This window comes from Eriocheir sinensis, chromosome 23, assembly GCF_024679095.1.
Source record: "Eriocheir sinensis breed Jianghai 21 chromosome 23, ASM2467909v1, whole genome shotgun sequence".
Lineage (NCBI taxonomy): Eukaryota > Metazoa > Arthropoda > Malacostraca > Decapoda > Varunidae > Eriocheir > Eriocheir sinensis.
In genome coordinates, this window is record NC_066531.1 from 20,246,070 (window position 1) to 20,266,366 (window position 20,297).

The window sequence follows — 20,297 nt, forward strand, 5'->3', positions numbered from 1 at the left end:
GAGCTCCGAGCCAAAAAATATATTCAGTCCTCAGTCACACACACACACACACACACACACACACACACACACACACACACACACACACACACGTACAGTGTAATTCAAGCAAACATATCTAAATTGAAAATGCTCGTATCTCGCTTATTTCCAAAGTCAAGTTTTTTATTAACAATCAGCAGCGGACGGGAAAAAAATTGATAACCCGACGGGCCTGACGTGTGGGGTGCGCAGTGGAGAGAGAGAGAGAGAGAGAGAGAGAGAGAGAGAGAGAGAGAGAGAGAGAGAGAGAGAGAGAGAGAGAGAGAGAGCAAATCATCCGTCTCCTGACCTGTATGTCCTCACTAAACTGAGGGAAATCACGAAGGGTAGGTATAATAATTTATGAAGAGTAACGAGCCTCCATTATGGGAGGTAAGGGTTGCATATGACTTGCGCTACACTGTCGTGCCATCCTGACAAGATGTTGCATCACTTCCACTGTACCCCTCCACTAGTGGTGGCAGCGCTCCACACGTAGGCACGAAGCAAGCACTTAACGGGCATGAGTAAATCTTGTGTTTACACTTGTAATATTTGCTTTGTTTTGTGTATGCAGCTCAGCGTTTAAGGAAGTAATTGTTTTGAATCCTCGTAATCTTCATTTTCAAGAAAATAAAAATGTATAAGAAATGCATTGTAATTCTCAGACAACGACGTTGTTTGTTAACGCGCATCGGATCCGGGGACGAGTAGGTTTCGTTGCTTGTTTCTCCAACAGAAGTTCAGTCATCTATAGGCGATGGAATTTTTCAAATTCCGCCATAATCAACTTTACTTTTTAACTCTTAGCGGGTGATATTTTCTCAAATAGTCTCCAAAGCAAATACCCTTCACTCATCGTTAATCAAGTCATACTGAGTATACTATTCTGAGTAGACCTCGGGTAACCTTGTCCCAGGGAATCTACCCCAACGGCCGGTGGCAACACTGCAGGGTGGCGCACGGCTGCCTGAGGTGACGGAGCTCACATATGAGGAGTCCGGCCGTAGTGGCGCATGCCCTGTTATAAGTGTAACCATCACGTACCCTTTGAGGCTCCTAAATACTCTTCCGAACGCATGTGACCAGTTGTTGTGTCGCGTGTAACCTAGACTGACGCAGCGACGGAGGGGCAGCCTGAGGGACCGAACACCGATTCCTGGTAAGTACTTCCGTGGGTTGCCTCGTAGCAGCACAAGAGGTTTGTACTGATGTTTCTGGAATAAGAAAGTGAAAGGATTGTATCATCTACAAGAGTACTTCCTTCCGTGTATAGTTATGTGAGCTCGTAAATTCCACCGTCGGTTACGACAGAAACGGCAAATCGTGTATACTGCCCCTTTTCACCACCCCCCACCCCCTTTCGTTGCTTTTTTACATAGCTCAAATGGCAATTAGGACTACCCCAGCTATCATCCCCTCCCTGTCTTTGGCTTTACAGTGCCTAAAGTCAGGGATCTCCATGACCAATAACCCAGGAAAACTACTGTTGTACAATCGTGGTACACAAGTGTTGACACACTGTCCACTGAGTTTCGTTCACCGGCCCTGACTTTAAAATATATACACCGCATGGAAAGAGGCTAATGTTCAGATATGTCACCACATATACACTCTCCATAATGTATTATATATGAATTTGTCAGTTGTGCACACTGATAACAAGTTTGTAATTTGTGGAGGAAAATGTCTCTTTTTACATTTCGTTCAAATTTAGTCAAGGACAGCTAAAGTTGTTTACAAGGCTATTATGCATTTGAATAAATGTTGTATTCATTCCTGCAACGTCCTCCCTAAGAAAATACGAAGAAAACATTGATAACTTGCACAAATATTCTGATATGATCTAAAAATATATAATGATGAAACCATTTAACTCTCGCTTGACAATGTTATGTAATGACGTCATCGACCATGCCAGCCGGCGCATTTAAGAAACTAGTAGGCTATTGTGAATTGAATTACAAAGCTATTATTTTGCATTTAAGAATACTAAGCGATTCGTTTGCATTTATGAAACTAAGCCATTACTTTGCATTTACGAATACTAAGTTATTATTATGCATTTAAGAAAACTGCTATAATTTTGCAGTAACTTTTTTCTGTCAATTTACGGTTTCACCCAACCAACGATTTTCTCACGTGGTTCATGTTTTTCTGCTGATAGATGTAGAGAATTCCGTGATTTTGTTCCTCATTTCCGTCGCAAATGTCTACTTTTCGAGTTATGCCTATTTTCAAGTTATGCCTATCCCCTTCCCTAAACGATCTTGGGGGACCTGTGGGAACACGGGGTTTTTTGGTGGGGGAGCATGAAATCGACTAATATGCATTTCAAATGAGGTCGAGAAATCAACAGAATCGCATTAGAACACCAGTGAAAAGGCATAGCCTACATTTGTTTTCGTTGGAGCGGGGAAGCGGCCATTGTGATGTAAGCAGTGTTGCCAACGATCCGCTATGGGTGAACATCCCATCCTGATCTGCGCATGCGCGGACTTTGTTTACATACACAGGGCGGATTATTTTCGGCACGGTACTATGTCTTTTCTAGCTTACTTATTGTGATCTGTCCCACGCGAGTTTATATTTGTTTTTTATGAAAGTAAATGATGACGTATGTTTTGAATTTGGAAAATGCGTGAAATATGAAAGTTGATTCCTGCACCTCTTGTATGTCAGCAAATGTGATAAATGAGATAACCTGCACCCCTTGTATGTCGGTAAATGTGATAAATAAGATAACCTGCACCACTTGTAGGGGGAGGTGGGGCAAAATGGCATAGGTGGGTAATATGGACCACCCCGTTTTCTGTGTTTTTAGCTTCTGCCAGCTATTGATAATGATATGGACTTACTCCTCGGCTCATCAGTCAGCTGTAACATCGGGGCAAGTTTGGACGTCGTCGTTTGTTTGTGTGTGAAAAATCCCAGAATATTTTATCACCAGCTGATCTATTGGTAAGGGTCTGATAAAATCGTGTTTATAGGAGTACTGTGACTCATAATTTCATGTGTTATTGCATGATTCTTTGGTATTACTCTGTGGATGAGTCTGACTACTGAAACATTTTTCTGCACCGCCATTGTTCCGCTGAGATTGTTGTTAACATTTTCATTACCCTTGGGGCAAAACGGCCCACTTAACAATAATAATAATTTTTTGCTGCTAACTAACTCACAACTTCAGTGAACAAAGATAAGGACAAAGTGTTCTCTGTTTCTTTTATATGAATATTAATTTTATGTTCAGGAAGGTAATATCACTTTTCGTTTGTGAGTTCATGTTGTTCATGCTATTGAGCAAAATAACAATTATTTTTGTAATGCATTAAGAACTTTTATGTTCAGAAAGGTAATTTCACTTTCACTTGTGAGTAGTTTCATGAGAGTTCATTGGTGTTCATGCTATTGAGCCACAGATCATTTATTTTTGTAATGGAATAAGAACTTGATGTTCAGGAAGGTAATATCACTTTTCATTTGGAATTCATTGTTGTTCATGCTACTGAGCCTAAGAGCAATTGTTTTCTAATGGAATAAGAACTAGATTATTTTAGTTTTGTTAAGTAATCTTTCTAATGTGATTATCTGTCAAAACGTATGTTTGGCATGTTACCAAGCATTTCCATATGAGGGCCATTTTGCCCCATACGTGAGGTCCGTTTTGCCCCGACCGTAGTACAAAATGGTCCACTTGTGGCTATTTTATTTTTTTTAATTCATGAGTAAAGGATCCAAAGTAGTTCTTCCAAAGAGAGTTTATTTTGTTTAATAGTGAATAAAGATTGCAAAAATACCAGCTATCTCTGAATATACTACAAAATTAATGCAAAATCTGGAGTGAAACCTTAAGGGTGCCGTTTTGCCCCACCTTCCTCTGTGTCGGTAAATGTGATAAGTGAGATAACCTGCACCCCTTGTACGTCGGTAAATGTGATTGGTGAGATAACCTGCACCCCCTGTACGTCGGTAAATGTGATAAATGTGATAACCTATACCCCTTGTATGTCGGTAAATGTAATAAATGTGATAACCTATACCCCTTGTATGTCGGTAAATGTGATAAATGTGATAACCCTTGAATGTCATCCTGGAATTTGGCCATTCTCTCATAAAAACTAGCATGCTGTATTGCCGCCATCTTGCCTGGACAAACTAATATCAACACTCTGTGATAGTAAACATTGGGTTCTGCGCATGCGCAGATCAGGATCGGATAGACTAAAATACATTGATGAGATTTATCGCCACGCCGGGCTGCCCACAACATTTCCTCCCGTCACTCCAGAAACACAGGCCGAGGACCGCGAACTTGTTTTCCACTGGAATGCCTCAGATTTGCTACACTTTTTTGTGCTGTCTGTAGCGCCGGTAGGGTTTTTTGAGGGGCGTTATAGACGGCCCCAGCCTGTTAGTGGCGCAAGCTAATTTTATTTATGGTGGCTGGCGTGATGTATGACTTGCTTGGCCCATGCTGCCTCCCGGTGCTCCTCTTGACCGAAGTTGCTGAAGTTAAGGTTGATTGAAGATCCGGACAGCATGCCAAGTGCCTTCCCACCCCTCAACTTAGCCACAGCCTCTTTGACCTCAACCAGAGAGGATGAACTTTCGTCAATGGGTGGGTCAGCATCCACCACTTGTAACCCAGCAACTAGAAGCTGCCGACGTGGAGAGTCCACCATGTACAGCTGCTCAAAGTTCTCAGCCCAACGTGCCCTCTGCCCATTCATGTAAGACACGAAGCAGCCGTCAGCTGTTCGGATAGTGCTCACCTAATAAGAGGGAGACTTGGAGCGGAGCATCTTCACGGCTCAATAAGCAGGTCGGGGGTCATTCGCATTTAAATGGCCCTCGACTTCCTCAGCGAGACTCCTGACATACCTCTCCTTGTCTCTCCTCAGGAGAGCTCTAGTCCTACGCGACAGAGCCCTGTATTGGTCCCGCTTCCCAGCAAGGAACACAGTAGTGTTCCATCTCGAGATTCTTTTTGACCTAACATGAAGCTTGAGTGTTGCAACAACAAGCCTATGGTCAGTTGCAAAGAACGCAGCACTCCGGTAAACCTTGCATTTCTGAAGGATCCTCCAACGAGTATTTACGAGAATGTCGTCAGAGTACCACCACCTATCAACCCGGGCTCTAGATTCTAGGATCAAAGATGAGCTCTGGGAGGGCAGCATGAGCCAATGCAAGATGGCGCCACTATAAACACTCGCCTGCGCCAGAACGGGCTGCGCCGACCATCAGGATCCAAAAAAAAGAAAGCTCTGGTCTCTGGTACCAGGAACCCGCAATTCTCAACTTTCTGGATTTTGCAAAATTCAGGAGGAGAGAGCTGTTGATGTTCCTGGTACATTTGCGGAAATGAGTTCCTGTACCCACTGTGGTAAGCCTTCCCTCCAACCGGCAACGTCGCAGTAGTGCTACTCAAGTGTTGTTGTGAATAAACGATGTTCGTCGTGTTCGGCTGTGAGTGGCGGAGAGGTTCACTGCTATTCAGGAAGTGTAAGGGAGGCTTTATCCATAATTAAGAGGTGAAAATAAATGTAGCATGTGTATGTAACACATGTTAAACCAAGATATCACTACAAAATAATAACACCAGAGAGAAGACGAGGCGTATTATCTAGAGTCGAGAGTTTGATGTTCCGCTCCTTCATCAGCATTCACGTGTGAACGTGTGCACTCTCTCTCTCTCTCTCTCTCTCTCTCTCTCTCTCTCTCTCTCTCTCTCTCTATAGAAAACCGATATAATTTTCTCACTTTAAAATAAAACCCCCCACCTGTTTTTAAACACTCTCTCACATACCTTCGCAACCACACTAGTGAGTGATACCGGTCTGTAATTTAATGGGTCCGCTCTCTTGCCTCCCTTAAACATCGGTATCGTACTATATTTGCTCTCTTCCAATCTTGTGGTACCTTTTCTTCACTCAGAGAGGCACTCATTATGGAGTGCAGTTTCTCTGCAAGTTAATCACTACATTCTTTCAAGATCCACCCTGATACTCCATCCGGCCCCGTCGCCTTTCTTACATCCAATTTGTTCAAACTTTCTTTGACCTCCTGCACCGTTAACTGAATCTCTTGCATAACTCTTCCTTTTTCCTGGCCCGGGGGTTGTACAAATTCTTCTTTTGTAAAATTCTATGGAAGCTGTTATTCATCACCTCTGCCATCTTTGCTGGGTCCTCATATGTGGTTTCATCCATTTTCAGTTTATCGATTTTTTCTCTATTCTTTAATTTGCCGTTCACACGTCTATAAAATAGTTTGGGTAGGTCTTTTCACTTGTCGATTATATATTTTTCATATTTCCTTTTTTCTTCTCTTCTAATCTTTGTATATTCATTCCTTGCTTGTTTGAAATCGTTCCACGAGTTAATTCTTCTTCGTCTCCTCCATCCCTTCCATGCTTCCTCTTTTCTCTTTCTAACTATCTCGGATCTCTTGTTAAACCACTCCTTTTTACCAACATCCTTTTTGGTTACCTTGGGGACATATCTATTTTCGGCTTCCTTGTATAGCTTTAAAAACTCCTCCCACTTATCCTGTGTACTCTTGGCTTTGTACAACCCACTCCAATTTGCATTTTCAAAAAAGGTTCTCATGCTAACAAAGTCACAGTAGTTGCTTCTCCCAATTTTGTGATTTTCTTTTCGGTCAATCGTTTTCTTTTCTGATACTTCAAATTCCACAACCTCGTGGTCACTCTTCGCTATTGGACAATCTACGTTAAGATTTTCTATTATTTCCGGCGCCTTACTAAATATATACCAGGTCTAGTCTTGATGCCTCGCCTTCTTTCCCGAATCTGGTATGTTCCTTGATCCACTGAGTCAGCACATGTTCCACTGCCAGTTGCAGTAGTCTTCCTCCCCACGACTCGTCTGCTCCCTGCGTCTCCCAATCCTCCCATTCCACCTCCATGCAGTTGAAATCACCCATTATAAGTATTCTCTCACACGCCCTCAACATTTCATCCTTGCAACTCACCGTCTCTTGTATCATTTGTTTATATTCTCGCAACCCCATACGCTTGTTCATGGGGGCACATACCCTACTACATAATGCCTCCTTCTTCCTTCAGCACCCACAGTTTTCACTTTCAACACCTCTGTCAAGCCTTCACCCTCAATTACCACCTCCACCCTAATGCCTTTTTTTAACCATTAACATCACACCTCCTCCCTGTTTTATCTTTCTGTCTCTCCTCCATATGTTGTTTGCACCTTCTCCAATCCCCACCACCTCAATTGAGTCACAACTTAGTTTCCGTCAGCCCCACAATATCAGGTTCTTTGTCTCTCAAATAGTCGTTAATTCTATCTACGATGAAAGTATTCCATTAATATTCGTATATGTCACTTTCCACCCTTTCTCCTTTTCTGTTAGTTTTATTCCCTTCTTCCTCTCGACCCTATGAACTACTTTCTCACTTTCATATCCATTACTCTCCAAAAAAACTCCCTCTTCTCTTCTTGCGATCTCTTCTCATTTAAATCACGAACCTCACCTCTAAAGGCGGCTTTACATTTGGCAATTCGCGGCTGGCAATACAGGCGCGGCAGCATTTTTGGTATGGGTCTGGGTCTGGGAGCTCTTCTCGCGGCAAGTTCTCTGCAGCTGAGCGTGTCCGTCTTGTATTGCCAACTGGCGTCTGGGTAAACAACATGTCGGCGCCAATAAAACAAGAAATGACAGATGCAGATAACAATATTTGGAGCCGGGAGGCCGAGGTGGCATTGCTAGAGGAAGTGAGACAGCATCGACACTTTCCTCCTTCTCCTTTGTTGTTAAATGCAACAATAAACAATCAATCAATCAATCAATACTACTTATGATAAAACTCAGTGTGTGTGTGTGTGTGTGTGTGTGTGTGTGTGTGTGTGTGTGTGTCACCACGAATTAGGCATACAATTGTCAATGGAAAAACCCACGACAGATAGATCACGCCACCTTATAGGAATGTCGTCCGTCAGTGTTTACCGTCTCAGTTTTGTATACTTCGCACTCCGATGGTGCGCGGAGGTCACCTTGACGTACGTGACCAATTGTAACAATTATTTTCCAACCTGTAACTCGCGACTCCTTCACGAGAGTCCGACTGACACACAACGACAGTCGCTCTCGCTCCGACGCTTCTTGTACATAACGGCTACGAATATAATTCGCCTTAAGGAAGCTGAAGTCTTAATCAACACCCTTTAAACGCCCCCCGACAAGCCCGTTACATTTGGTTGGCAGCGGTCAGCCCGGGCCTGTGCCTTCGCTACTTCGTTCTCCTCCAAGCCACGAGAACTCACCAACAAACTCCGGGGACAGGCGTACAAGGGAAGAAGGAGTCAACGCACCTGCCGTCCGCGGCAACGCACCTGCCGTCCGCGGCAACGCACCAGCCGTCCGCGGCATCTCACAGGCGTCCAGCCTACAAGCCTCGAGCACATCAGCTACAAGCAACTCTACAGGCGTCCAGCCTACAAGCCTCGAGCACACCAGGTACAAGCAACTCTACAGGCGTCCAGCCTACAAGCCTCGAGCACACCAGCTACAAGCACCTCACAAGGCGCCGGCTACAAGCAAGTCACCAGGCGCCGGCTACAAGCAACTCTACAGGCGTCCAGCCTACAAGCCTCGAGCACATCAGCTACAAGCAACTCTACAGGCGTCCAGCCTACAAGCCTCGAGCACGCCACCTTCAAGCAACTCTACAGGCGTCAAGCCTACAAGCCCCGAGCACACCCACAGGCCTAGGCAGCCGAAAGCGAGGGCCACAATCTACAAGCCGCTCCCCCGCTTCAAGCCAGCACTGCTACGAACGCTGCAAGCCACTCCGCGATACGGCAGAAGTATTCACACCAGCAACAAGGAGGCACGCTCCGCTGACCTTGGGACACCCCACATGCCCCTCGCTCCACAGCTGGCGGCAACACCGCCGCTGCCGGGAGCATCGGCCCAAACCTCTTCCGGCAAACAGTCAGCAAAGGTACCGCGGCCATCTTCCGGTGACTGCAAGCTGTTCCCACAACCGTTTCTTGCAAGGGGTCTTCTCAAGAGGTTACACACCCAAGTCGTCATATCTGCCACCGCCGCCCATCTCTTACTATAACAAGGACGACGCGGCCATCATACGTCTGGCGGCAGTGTACCGGATCCCATCGCGGACGCTCAAATTGCTGGGTCAGCAGTTTTTCAACCTCCATTGCGAGTCCTCCGATGTCAGCCCATCCCTCACCTCTCACCGCCGCTGTGGCCGCGGCCGAGGTTCCCTGACGCGCCTACGACTGCACGTACCCCAGGGCGTCACAAGCCGTCGCCCTCTCCACTACATCAGCTGATTAATCTTGGTATTTGTGGATATTCCTTTCTTGTCCAAATATGCCGACTCGACTTATTTTCATTATTATCCGTGCAGAGGCACGATTTTTTTATTTCTGTGTTCCTAACACTGTTAATCAGTCATAATTGTGAGAGTAACGTTCATTCGCATACGATATTGATTCTTTCTTATTGTTTGCTAGCGAGTATATAGAGTATAGTGTGAGTTTCCTGATCAAAGTTAATCTTCTTCAATGTGCCCTGCCTCCGTTTTCTTTTCACCGCTCGAGAGAAAACGTGAGCTTCAATGGTATACTCACTTAACATACCACTTTGTTTATATAGTTATTCTTTCAATATACCCATATCATTAGGGCATTCCATTATAACCTTAACTTCTATTACGTCTAAACAGGCACCTTGCTAGCCATTCTTGTTTGCCTTTTTAGGGTTTCAACGCAAACTATTCATTCATACACGTTGCGTTTATTGGTTCATATTTACAGCTATCAACATATGCTCCTATTTTGTAAATGATTTACACCATAGTATGAACAAAGACACTCTCGCTAAACTCGGCGACACCTTTAAACAGTTGGCTCGTCCTTCAAGTGAGGAGGAATTGGAGCAAGGTGCAAACACCGGTGATTTATATGTGGTGAATTTGCGATCAGGGCTACGTACTCTTCCCTCCCAAGGGATAGCGCCCTTCACCTTCAGGTTCGTCTGAATACTTAACCCCACTCAGCCGATCACAATGCCTGTCGATCCACCTCCCCCTCCTCCAGGGGCCCCACCACTTCCCCCGCCCCGATTCAGCTCATTCCAACTCACGCCAATATTCGACGATTCTCAGGAGGCGAGACCGACTTTCGGCGCGACAGTTTTAGATTTGTGTGAACATGCCACTGTAAAGTCCTCCACGACGGAAGATCATGATAAAATCGCTGTCCTGCGGGCACGGTTACGTCCAGGCTCTCGGGCACTGAATTTGATGCAGTCCTCAGCGTTCGCTTCAGGGGACACTGGTGTAAACTATGAGGTTTTTAAAGGAATTTCATAAAAATCTTCGGGGCGGAGTAAACCAAGCATCGTTAGACAGATGGCACACACGGTTGAGTCCTCCAAAAAATTCCTCAACAAAGCCGATTTGGGACGCCATGATTGAGGGCAATCAGCTGGCAGTTGACTGTGTCAGAGCCTAGAAGACGCGCTCTGGCTTCCAGGAGGCTGTATGCAAAAGCACCAGGTGAAGACAGCTTTCGAGTTGTTTTTTTTAATATTTCAGAAGAACCGCCGTTCTGCCTTCCTTTGGCCTTCAAACCGAGCAGGAAGTTGGTTGACCTCGTCTCAGAGTTAAGTCAAGGTTCAGGAACACCCTCACCATCAACCCCTCGCAACGGCCGCAGCACTGCAAGCACAAAGTAAGGCATCTCTCACCTGTGGTTTTTGCAAACAATCAGGACATTCTGAACATTCTTGTTTCGCGAAACGTAGGGAATCAACACATTCAAGACAGGGCTCAGATAGGAGGTCAGGAGGTTACAGGGGCGGGCATCATTCATCACACAGGAACCCTAGGCCAAACCATCAGCGGAAGGCTGCCTTTTGCCATATCCACGGGAATTGTTTTCATGATTCAGACAGTTGTTATGCAATACAAAAGGCCAGGTGGCGGTGGCCGAAGTGATAGCGTACTGGATCCACATTCGCCGCGTGATGGACGACGCGGGTTCGAATCCTCACGCTACCACTCGGATTTTTCGGTCACCGCCGAGTGGCTTAAAACTACCCACATGCTGTCCTGAAGACCACCCATCAACCCTTACTCTAGAGGAAGCCGTCCAAGCGAATCAAGTACGAGTTCCGGGGGGCAGCATGAGCCAGTGCAAGATGGCGCCACTATAAACACTCGCCTGCGCCTGAACGGGCTGGGCCGACCATCAGGCCCCACCTGGAAGAAGCCTTGGGCCGACCATCAGGCCCCTCCGGGAAGATGCCTACCGGGGCAATAGGCAACAACGTAAAAAAAAAAAAAAAAAAGAAAAAAGGGAGGAACAGAAGTACAAGTCTTCAGCGGACAGTAAACCACACTCCTCTTCTCAGAATAAAAAGACATGACTTCGTGACAGCCCCGAGGCGTACATCCAAGTGTCCCTTAAGGAAAATACTATTTGGGAGCAACTTGACTCCGTCATTGCCGCCTTGGGACGGACAAGCATAATTGCCCTCCCTTGCAAGGTGGGCAAAATTTCACTCACCTTAGCGGTAGACACAGGTGCCACAGTCAATGTCATCTCCGACTCCGCTTACAGGTCACTGACACGACAGGCGAGTGGGGAAAATTGGCCGCTCCAAGAGAACGACCTGAATGTGGTAGGCGTGACAGGTACCACTTTGGGAATCCTTGGGCGAGTACCACTAACAGTCAGCTTACATGAAAAAGTATGTCCCTTTCGAGATTTCTTTTATGTCTCCAGCAGGTTTGCCTTACCTGTGGATGGGATCTTAGGATTAAACGCCATGAAAGACCTGCACATAACCATAAACCCTGAAAGCAACGCGATCGTGTATCAAGGCCGACGCATACAGGGGATGGTAAATCCATCGCCTCTGTCACCTGTAATCCCACCCTCAGAGGGGGAAAATGACCAAAAATGACATGATCACGTGTTGAACTCGTAATCGCCAGCAACAGGTACCCTCCCCACATGAGCAAGTGCTCTTTATCGTCAATCTATGGGTACTGCCAGGACCTCACACACCACACACCCCATCCTCTTTGCTCAAGGGGGGATAGTAACCACTCCTAGTCAACGGAAAGAATCCGGCCTGAGCGGGCTCGAGCTGCCGCCCTGTCAGACCGTGAAGCCTGGCAGTGTGTGTGTGTGTGTGTGTGTGTGTGTGTGTGTGTGTGTGTGTGTGTGTGTGTGTGTGTGTGTTGTTCATTCATCACAGCCTGATCACGAGTCTCTCTCTCTCTCTCTCTCTCTCTCTCTCTCTCTCTCTCTCTCTCTCTCTCTCTCTCTCACACACACACACACACACAGAGAGAGAGAGAGAGAGAGAGAGAGAGAGAGAGAGAGAGAGAGCAACTACAGCTGGCCCTGCAATAAGATGGCGAGCCTAACTGCACCCACACCACACTATCACATGTCATCCTCGTCCATGTAGCTATCCAGTCTATTCTTAAGCCAAGCTATCGTCGCTTCACTAACTATGTGATTGCTTCGTCTACTTCATTACAGAGAGAGAGAGAGAGAGAGAGAGAGGCGGGCCACACCTGTCATGGAGGTGGGCGGAACTTGAGAGCCAGCCGGCACATCAGCGAAGAGTGCGGCGCGGGGCTAGAAAACCGTACCTACCTTCGTAAATATCTAAAGGATGTATAAAGGAATTGTTCCGTACTGTAGTAATGCCCTGCCTGTGATTCTCCCGTCTCTTCCCTGCTGCAGGATAATGTCTGAGGGCGGCAGCCGGGGCGACGTGGCAATGAGGGCGAACGAGAACGTCCACAGGCCGGGTATCACGCCGGAGGAGATGGCGGCCGGCTACGACAGTGGTCCGAGAACTACGAGGAGATGATGAGAGAGAGAGAGAGAGAGAGAGAGATGCCTTCAGTACCAAGTGCCTACGCAGAATCATGGAGTATCGCTGGAATGATATTGCGTTAAACCGGCGATTATTCCGTGAGGTCCGGGAGTGAAGTGATGAGGCCCCTGGGGTACGCCACCCGTAATCAACCCGCTTCCCCGTCCCCTCAGTTGTTCGGGAAAGGCGGGTACCGCGGCCCCGCCATCACGCTGGAGGAGGCGCTTCGTCGGGTGCCCCCGGAGCGGCGAGCCAAAGCCAGGGTGCTGGACGTGGCAGCCGGGACGGGCTGCGTGGGCAGCAAACTCCACCGGGAAGGCTTCAGGTGGGTGCCGCAGGGCCGCAAACAGGAGGCTCTCCAGTCGCCATACCAAATTCTACCCTCCTGTCCACTGCCTCCTGCCAGTGCCTCAGCCTCAACACGAGTCCAGCGCCAAGAGATAAAGATGATGTATTGGAAATTAAAGCAGCTTGTGTAGAGGCAGGGGCACTGGGTGGGAACTGAGAGCGGGCAGGGCGGCATTACTATAGTCCATCGACTCTAACTTAAAATGGAGCCCTGTGGCAGCCTGGGGAAACCCCATTGTTTACAGATCTAGCGATGACCTGCGCATGGCGTTCTGTCTCACTGTTAGTCTGTACGTTATCTATTTATGGAATATATACATTCATAATACGACTGCGTGGTGTTATGAATGGCTTGAGATGAGGGAAAGACAACGACTCAGTAAACCTTCCATATCACTTGGCAACGTGGCTCATGCAACGTTGCCGCCTGACGGACCTTGGCAACAGGCGCCAGGCCGCACCATTCAGCGTTACGCCACAATGGACAAATGGAGTAGTTATCACACTCGCGCCCTGCGCACCCATGCAGAGAGAGAGAGAGAGCCACCCTCTCTGAGGAGAGTAATGGAGTGATGTGCCACCGCGCTGGTGCAACATCACTCCTCGTGGGGAATCCTTGTGTCGCGCCCAAGGGGTCAAGTTAAAATCGATAGACTATACTATGTTAGGAATTAGGCCAGTTGACCGGGGGATTGGACAAATTAACTATTTCCCTTATGGAACTAGTCTCGGGCCGAGAGTTCAAACCAACTATGAGTATCGTCTGAGCTCAAATAAGCCTTGGATGGTACTTAAATTCTTCGGTCACCGGCTCCCAAACCGAGACAGAATCAACTTATTCTCTGGCTGGAGACTAACCATATTTACCATGAAAGGAATAACAATAGTGAATTGTTTCCTTTCACGAAATAATAACTAATTGTCCTTGCTGAATTATAATTAAAGAGCAAGGATAATTTAACCGATGGAAACAGAGCGGAAAGCCACGCCATCTGGCGAGAGAAATCCAAATATCGCTTCAGACCCACGTGTTTGGTTTCTCTCACTCCACCACTAGCCTTCACAACGTAAAGACCAAGGCACTGCACCCCACCCATTAACTCGGACACAGTGTGCCTTCTATTACCTGACTGAGGATACACCCGGCAACGAGACTTCAGTGACAACAATATCTTTTGAAACCCTTCTCAGCTAAGTGCCCCCAGCAGTTATTTGAGACAGATAGATTTTACTACACGGATCCGGTAGGATTATTATTTGTTCGGCTGTCTGGGTTGCTTGTTGGATACCTTCACCACCTAATAGCTGGTAAGCACTTGTTTGTTTGGGATTGTCTGACGGGTGTGTTATTCACTTTGCGAGTGACCTAACTGTTGGGTAGGGTAAATTTACTGATTCCCAACAACTTCTACTACTGCTATAACTTCTACTACTACTACTGCTATTACTACAGCCACTCCCACAGGCACATAGACGCTGTGGACCCGTCGGAGGGCATGATGAAGCAGCGGGAGACTGGCATCTATACCAATGACTTCCTGGAGTTTATCGGCAGCGGACACTCCACCGTACCCAAAGGTTATAGTAATTTGTTTTACATCAAGGACACGGCTCAAGAGCAACAAGAGTACAAAGAAAAAGCCCGCTACTCGCCGCTCCCATAAAAGATAAAAGTAAAGAGTAGCCAAAAGGGAGGTCAATTTCGAGAGGAGAGGTGTCTTGATACACTCTTCTTGAAATAAGTCAAGTCATAGACAGGAGGAAATACAGACGAAGGAAGGTTGTTGCAGAGTTTACCTCTTGCATAAGGGTTTTGGATAGTATAGGGATGAGCATGAGTAGAAAGTCGTGTGCAGCGGGGCCGCGGGAGGGAAGGAGGAATGCAGTTAGCAAGTTCAGAAAACCAGTCATCATGAAGTTATCGATAGAAGGTAGAAAAAGAGGCCACATGGCGGCGGAATTTAAGAGGTAGAAGGTTGTCAGTAAGAGGAGGAGAGCTTATGAGAGGAAGAGCCTAAGACTCCACTCTGTCCAGGAGAGCTGTGTGAGTGGAATTATTGTTATTGTTGTTGTTACATATGTAAAGATTAATATACGTATTTTTCTTCTACATCTCTCTCTCTCTCTCTCTCTCTCTCTCTCTCTCTCTCTCTCTCTCTCTCTCTCTCAGACACATACGACCTGGTGGTCATTTCGGGCGGTATGGGCGAAGGTCACATCCCACTCAGTGGCCTCGACGACCTGGTGCGCGTCGCAAAGAACGGTGAGTGAGTGATTGAGTGAGTGAGTGAGTGAGTGTTTTTACAACACAGGAGACAGCTCAAGGGCACAAAGAAAGGAAACTAATAAACACAAAAAAAAGCCCGCTACTTGCTGCTCCTATAAAAAAATATAAAAAATAAAAAGAGGTGGCCGAAAGAGGGGTCAGTTTCGGGAGGAGAGGTGTCCTGATACTCTCCTCTCCCGATACTCTCCTCTTGAAAGAGTTCAAGTCGTAGGCAGGAGGAAATACAGATGAAGGAAGATTGTTCCAGAGTTTACCAGCGTGAGGGATGAAAGAGTGAAGATGCTGGTTAACTCTTGCATAAAGGGTTTGGACAGTATAGGGATGAGCATGAGTAGAAAGTCGTCTGCAACAGGGCCTCGGGAGAGGGGGAGGCATGCAGTTAGCAAGTTCAGAAGAGCAGTCAGCGTGAAAATAGCGATAGAAAATTGAATGAGAGGCAACATCGCGACGGAATTTAAGAGGTAGAAGACTATCAGTTGGAGGAGGAGAGCTGATGAGACGAAGAGCCTTAAACTCCACTCTGTCCAGAAAAACTGTGAGTGGAGCCCCCCTACACGTGAGATGCATACTCCATACGAGGGTGGACAAGGCCCCAGTGCATGGATAGCAACAGTGCGGGGGAGAAGAACTGGAGGAGACGATACAGAACGCCCAACCTCGATGAAGCTGATTTAGCGAGAGAGGAGATATGAAGTTTCCAGTTCGAGATTTTGAGTTATAAATAGACCGAGAGTATTTAGTGTTGAAGAAGGTGACAGCTAAATGTTGTCGAAGAATAGGGAATTGGTGTTTGGAAGATTGTGTCGAGTTGATAGGTGGAGAAATTGAGTTTTTGAGGCATTGTAGGACACAAGGTTCCTTCTACTAATCGGAAATGATAGCAAGGTCTGAGATTTAGCGTTCTGCAGCCTCCAGTCTGGAGTCGTGTACTTCCTATTGGGATGGCCTTCTAATAAAAGAAGTTGCATCATGCGGAGTGAAGACGTCGGCGTATGAGTGGACAGGACAGTTTGTTATGGAAAGATCATTGATGAATAACAAGAAGAGAGTGGGTGATAGGACAGAGCCATGTGGAACACCTCTGTTGATAGGTTTAGGGGAAGATCAGTGACCGTCTACCACCGCAGAGATAGAACGGCCGGAAAGGAAACTGGAGATAAGGGAACAGAGAGAGGAATATAATCCAAAAGAGGGCAGTTTAGAAAGCAAAGAATTGTACCAGACTCTATGGAAGGCTTTCGATATGTCTAGCGCAACTGAGAAAGTTTCACCGAATCGGCTAGAGAGGATGACCAAGAGTCAGTTAAGAGAGCAAGAAGATCGCCAGTGGACCGCCCCTTGCGGAACCCATACTGGCGATCAGATAGAAGGTTATAAGTGGAAAGGTGCTTTTGAATCTTCTGGTTAAGGATTAATTCAAAAGCTTTAGATGAACAGGAAGTAAAACTACAGGGCTATAGTTTGAGGGATTGGAACGAGCATACTTCCAGTAGGAAGACAAAGTAGATGTTGATAGGTAGAGACGAAAGAGTTTGACCAGGCAGGGTGTCAGCATGGAAGCATAGTTTTTAAGGACAATAGGAGGCACTCCATCAGGTACATAAACCTTCTGAGAGTTGAGGGCATAGAAGACATCATTATGTAGAATCTTAATAACAGGCATAAAGGAGTCAGAGGGGGTATGAGTAGGAGGAATATGCCCAGAATCGTCCAGGATGGAGTTCTTACAGAAAGTTTGAGCAAAGACTTTAGCCTTAGAGATAGATGAGACGGCAGTGCTCCCGTAAGTGTTATGGAGAGGAGGGAAAGAAGAAGAAGTGAAAGTGGTGGAGATCTTATTGGCTAAGTGCCAGAAGTCACGGGAAGAATTAGAAAAAAAGCAAGTTGTTGACAGTTTCTATTGATGAAAGAGGTTTTGGTAATTCGGAGAATACATTTGGCACGATTCCGGGCTGAAATGTAAAGTTCATGGTTAGTAGGAGTGCGAAGGCTCTGGTGAGTGCGTGTGTGTGTGTGTGTGTGTGTGTGTGTGTGTGTGTGTGTGTGTGTGTGTGTGTGTGTGTGAGTGTGTGTGTGTGTGTGTGTGTGTGTGTGTGTGTGTGTGTTTTGCAAGGTCCGCTGAGTGGGTGAAGGCGCTGGAAGCTGGACCCTCAGTTTAGATACTCGTGCGAGGACCCGTAGGTTAGCATTGTTCCTGGGCCTGCCGATCCTCCGCCACGACTATTTCCCAAGGCCACTGAGAAGATTCACCGGGTTTTCCCGTTGAAGATCGTGACAGACGTGAAGAACCATCACTATAGGATCGCAACAGTTCATGGTAATCCCAGCAACTTTTACGAGAGGCTTTTCAAACAGGCGAACTTAGGCGCCGTTTAGGATGGGAAAGAGCCTACATAGAGACTTCAGATTTGCCTGGAGTAAACCCTGAGGTGGTCTTCCTAGGGTGGGCTAGATGACGCGCCCCCTAGCGTATGTCCCAATGATTAACTGATTTCCTCCTCTCCGGCACTCCAGGAGGCTTCGTGATCATCGTGATGCGCCATGAGCACCTACAGACCGTGCCTTCCTACAAGGACAAGCTGGAGCCTTACATGGACCAGCTGGAGGCGGACGGGAAGTGGAAGAAGGTATGGAGCACCGTTGCCAGATTATCGTACTCAGAGCATAGTATTTACCGTTTTTTGACACCTAACTATTGCCAAGAAACATCAGGAATTAACTATTTCAACGATAGATATAAATGAATCTAGTTATTGAGCCCCAGGAGACATATTTGAAGTCGAAAGTTGGTAAATATAAGAGGCTGAGTACAACTATCTGGCAACGTTGGTACAATAAAACATTTACTCTAATCAAGTTTTCTGTCTGGCGGGGCTGTTCACTGTATGGGCGCCTGTCACGACACACTGGTATAAGGAGATGGTCAGGAGCTGGCCAGGGGGAGAAGGTCACGTATTTGAAATGATGGTCATAATTCCTTCAGGTGGAGCGGCGCATCGTCCCAAACTATTTCTGTGACAAGGAGGGTCTCGTCTTCGTCTTCCGCATCACTAAGCCTGAGTGAGGAGGAAGAGGAGGGAAGGGAAAGGAGAGAGATGAGGAGGAGGAGTTATAGTTGTGCTGTGCCAAGGCCGTCTCTATGTAACAGCCTTGGCTTTCGTCGCGGCACCCGAGACTGAGGTGTGAATTATCGTGGTATCATGACGTCTACGATGTTATATGATAGTCTACGCATAGGGCACATTTGTCAGTATTAATCATATTATTGAAATTGTCGCAAAAATCTGCTTTAGGTTATAAGGCTGAGGCTGCAGAATCCTTAACCTCAGACCTTGTTATCATCTCCGATTGGGATAAAAGGAACCTTCTGTCTTTCAATACCTCAAAACCCTAATTTATCCACCTATCATCTCGACACAATCTTCCAAACACCTATCCCCTATTCTTCAACTACACTCAGACGTCACCTTATAATTCTTCAAAACTAAATATCCTCGGTCTGTCCTTAACTCGAAATCTTAACTGGAAACTTCTTATCTCTTCTCTCACTAAATCAGCTTCCTCGAGGTTGGGCGTTCTGTATCGTCTCCTCCAGTTCTTCTCCCCCGCACCGCTGGTATCCATATACAGGGGCCTTGTCCGCTCTCGTATGGGGTATGCATCGCACGTGTGAGGGGCTCCACCCACACAGCTCTTCTCTACCTTTCGGCCACTCCTCTGTTGTAAAAAAAAAATAAGATCGCTGATTATGTAACTGTATGTGTGTGTGCATGTGTAATAGCAAGTTGCCAGAGCACGATAACGAAGACCTCAGACTCATGTGCTGCGACTATAGTATACGTTTAGGAATGCTTGGTCTGGGTCTTGGGGTCTTGATGATGTACAGACATGTATATATATATAATAAACGGGTGCCTACTTCCCCTCAGAATCATGTTAATCTTTGTTTGTTTCTCAGGTTAATTTAAGTGATTACTCTTCCTAATTTTAAATGTGTCTGCTGTTCCTAATTTTAAAAGCGTCTGCTGTAGCCCTACGTGGCGTAATGCAGAGGAAGTTAACGTATTTAATCTGAAAGTAAAGTGAAATGATCTGAAAGTAAAGTTAAGTAACAGAGCAGTGAAGTATATGTGGCAGTGAGCATGTGGAAGGATGAGATGGAACGAGAGAACAAAGATTAACGAAAAGAATAAAACCTCTCGCTCCCATCCCTCCCTCCTCCATACTTCCTTCCTCGAACAGAGTCGTCCGCCACTGGAACAGCCTCCCCGCAGAAGTAGTCAGTGCGGAAACGATCAACCCCATTTCCACTGACAGTCACTTTACTGCGTCGGGAGTGAACTGAACGTATCCGAGTAGCAGAAGTGCTTTATTCCTTTCCACAGGTCACTTAATGTTCTTAGTTCTTTTCTTCTCTTCTTCTATTATTAGATATCATCATCATCATCATAATTTCGTTTAACGTCCGTTTTCACTCTTCCTGAGCGGTAGGACGCTTTATGGGTCTCCTCTATTCTGCTCTGTCTTCTGCCTGATGCTCATCCAATCCCATCACTGCCAGGTCTTCCTGTATACACCTTCTCCACGTTTTCCTAGGTCTACCAACTGGTCTCCTTCCTTTTACCCTGCTCTTCACATGTCAAACTTTGAGTCTCCTTCTGAGCACTGTTTCCAGTTCTCTACTCCACATCTGTTAGCCACATCTAGCTGCACTGGACACCCTGTCTTG

At 46.4% G+C, this 20,297-nt stretch overlaps 1 protein-coding gene across 7 annotated transcripts in view; it reads left to right on the top strand.

Moving 5' to 3' along the window:
- LOC127002541 (demethylmenaquinone methyltransferase-like) overlaps positions 1–19,568 on the top strand; it is a 119,887-nt gene extending 100,319 nt beyond the window's left edge. Inside the window, exons 3-6 of one of the 7 annotated variants that reach the window (XM_050868612.1) lie at positions 14,747–14,859; positions 15,452–15,544; positions 18,083–18,195; positions 18,552–19,562. In XM_050868612.1, the coding sequence (XP_050724569.1) occupies positions 14,747–14,859; positions 15,452–15,544; positions 18,083–18,195; positions 18,552–18,632 (400 nt within the window). In that variant the 3' untranslated portion in view covers positions 18,633–19,562. Of the gene's footprint in view, positions 1–14,746; positions 14,860–15,451; positions 15,545–18,082; positions 18,196–18,551 lie in introns of all 7 variants that reach the window. The other 6 variants (XM_050868616.1, XM_050868613.1, XM_050868615.1 and 3 more) reach the window with 6 other exon arrangements.
- Positions 19,569–20,297: the final 729 nt, after the last annotated feature.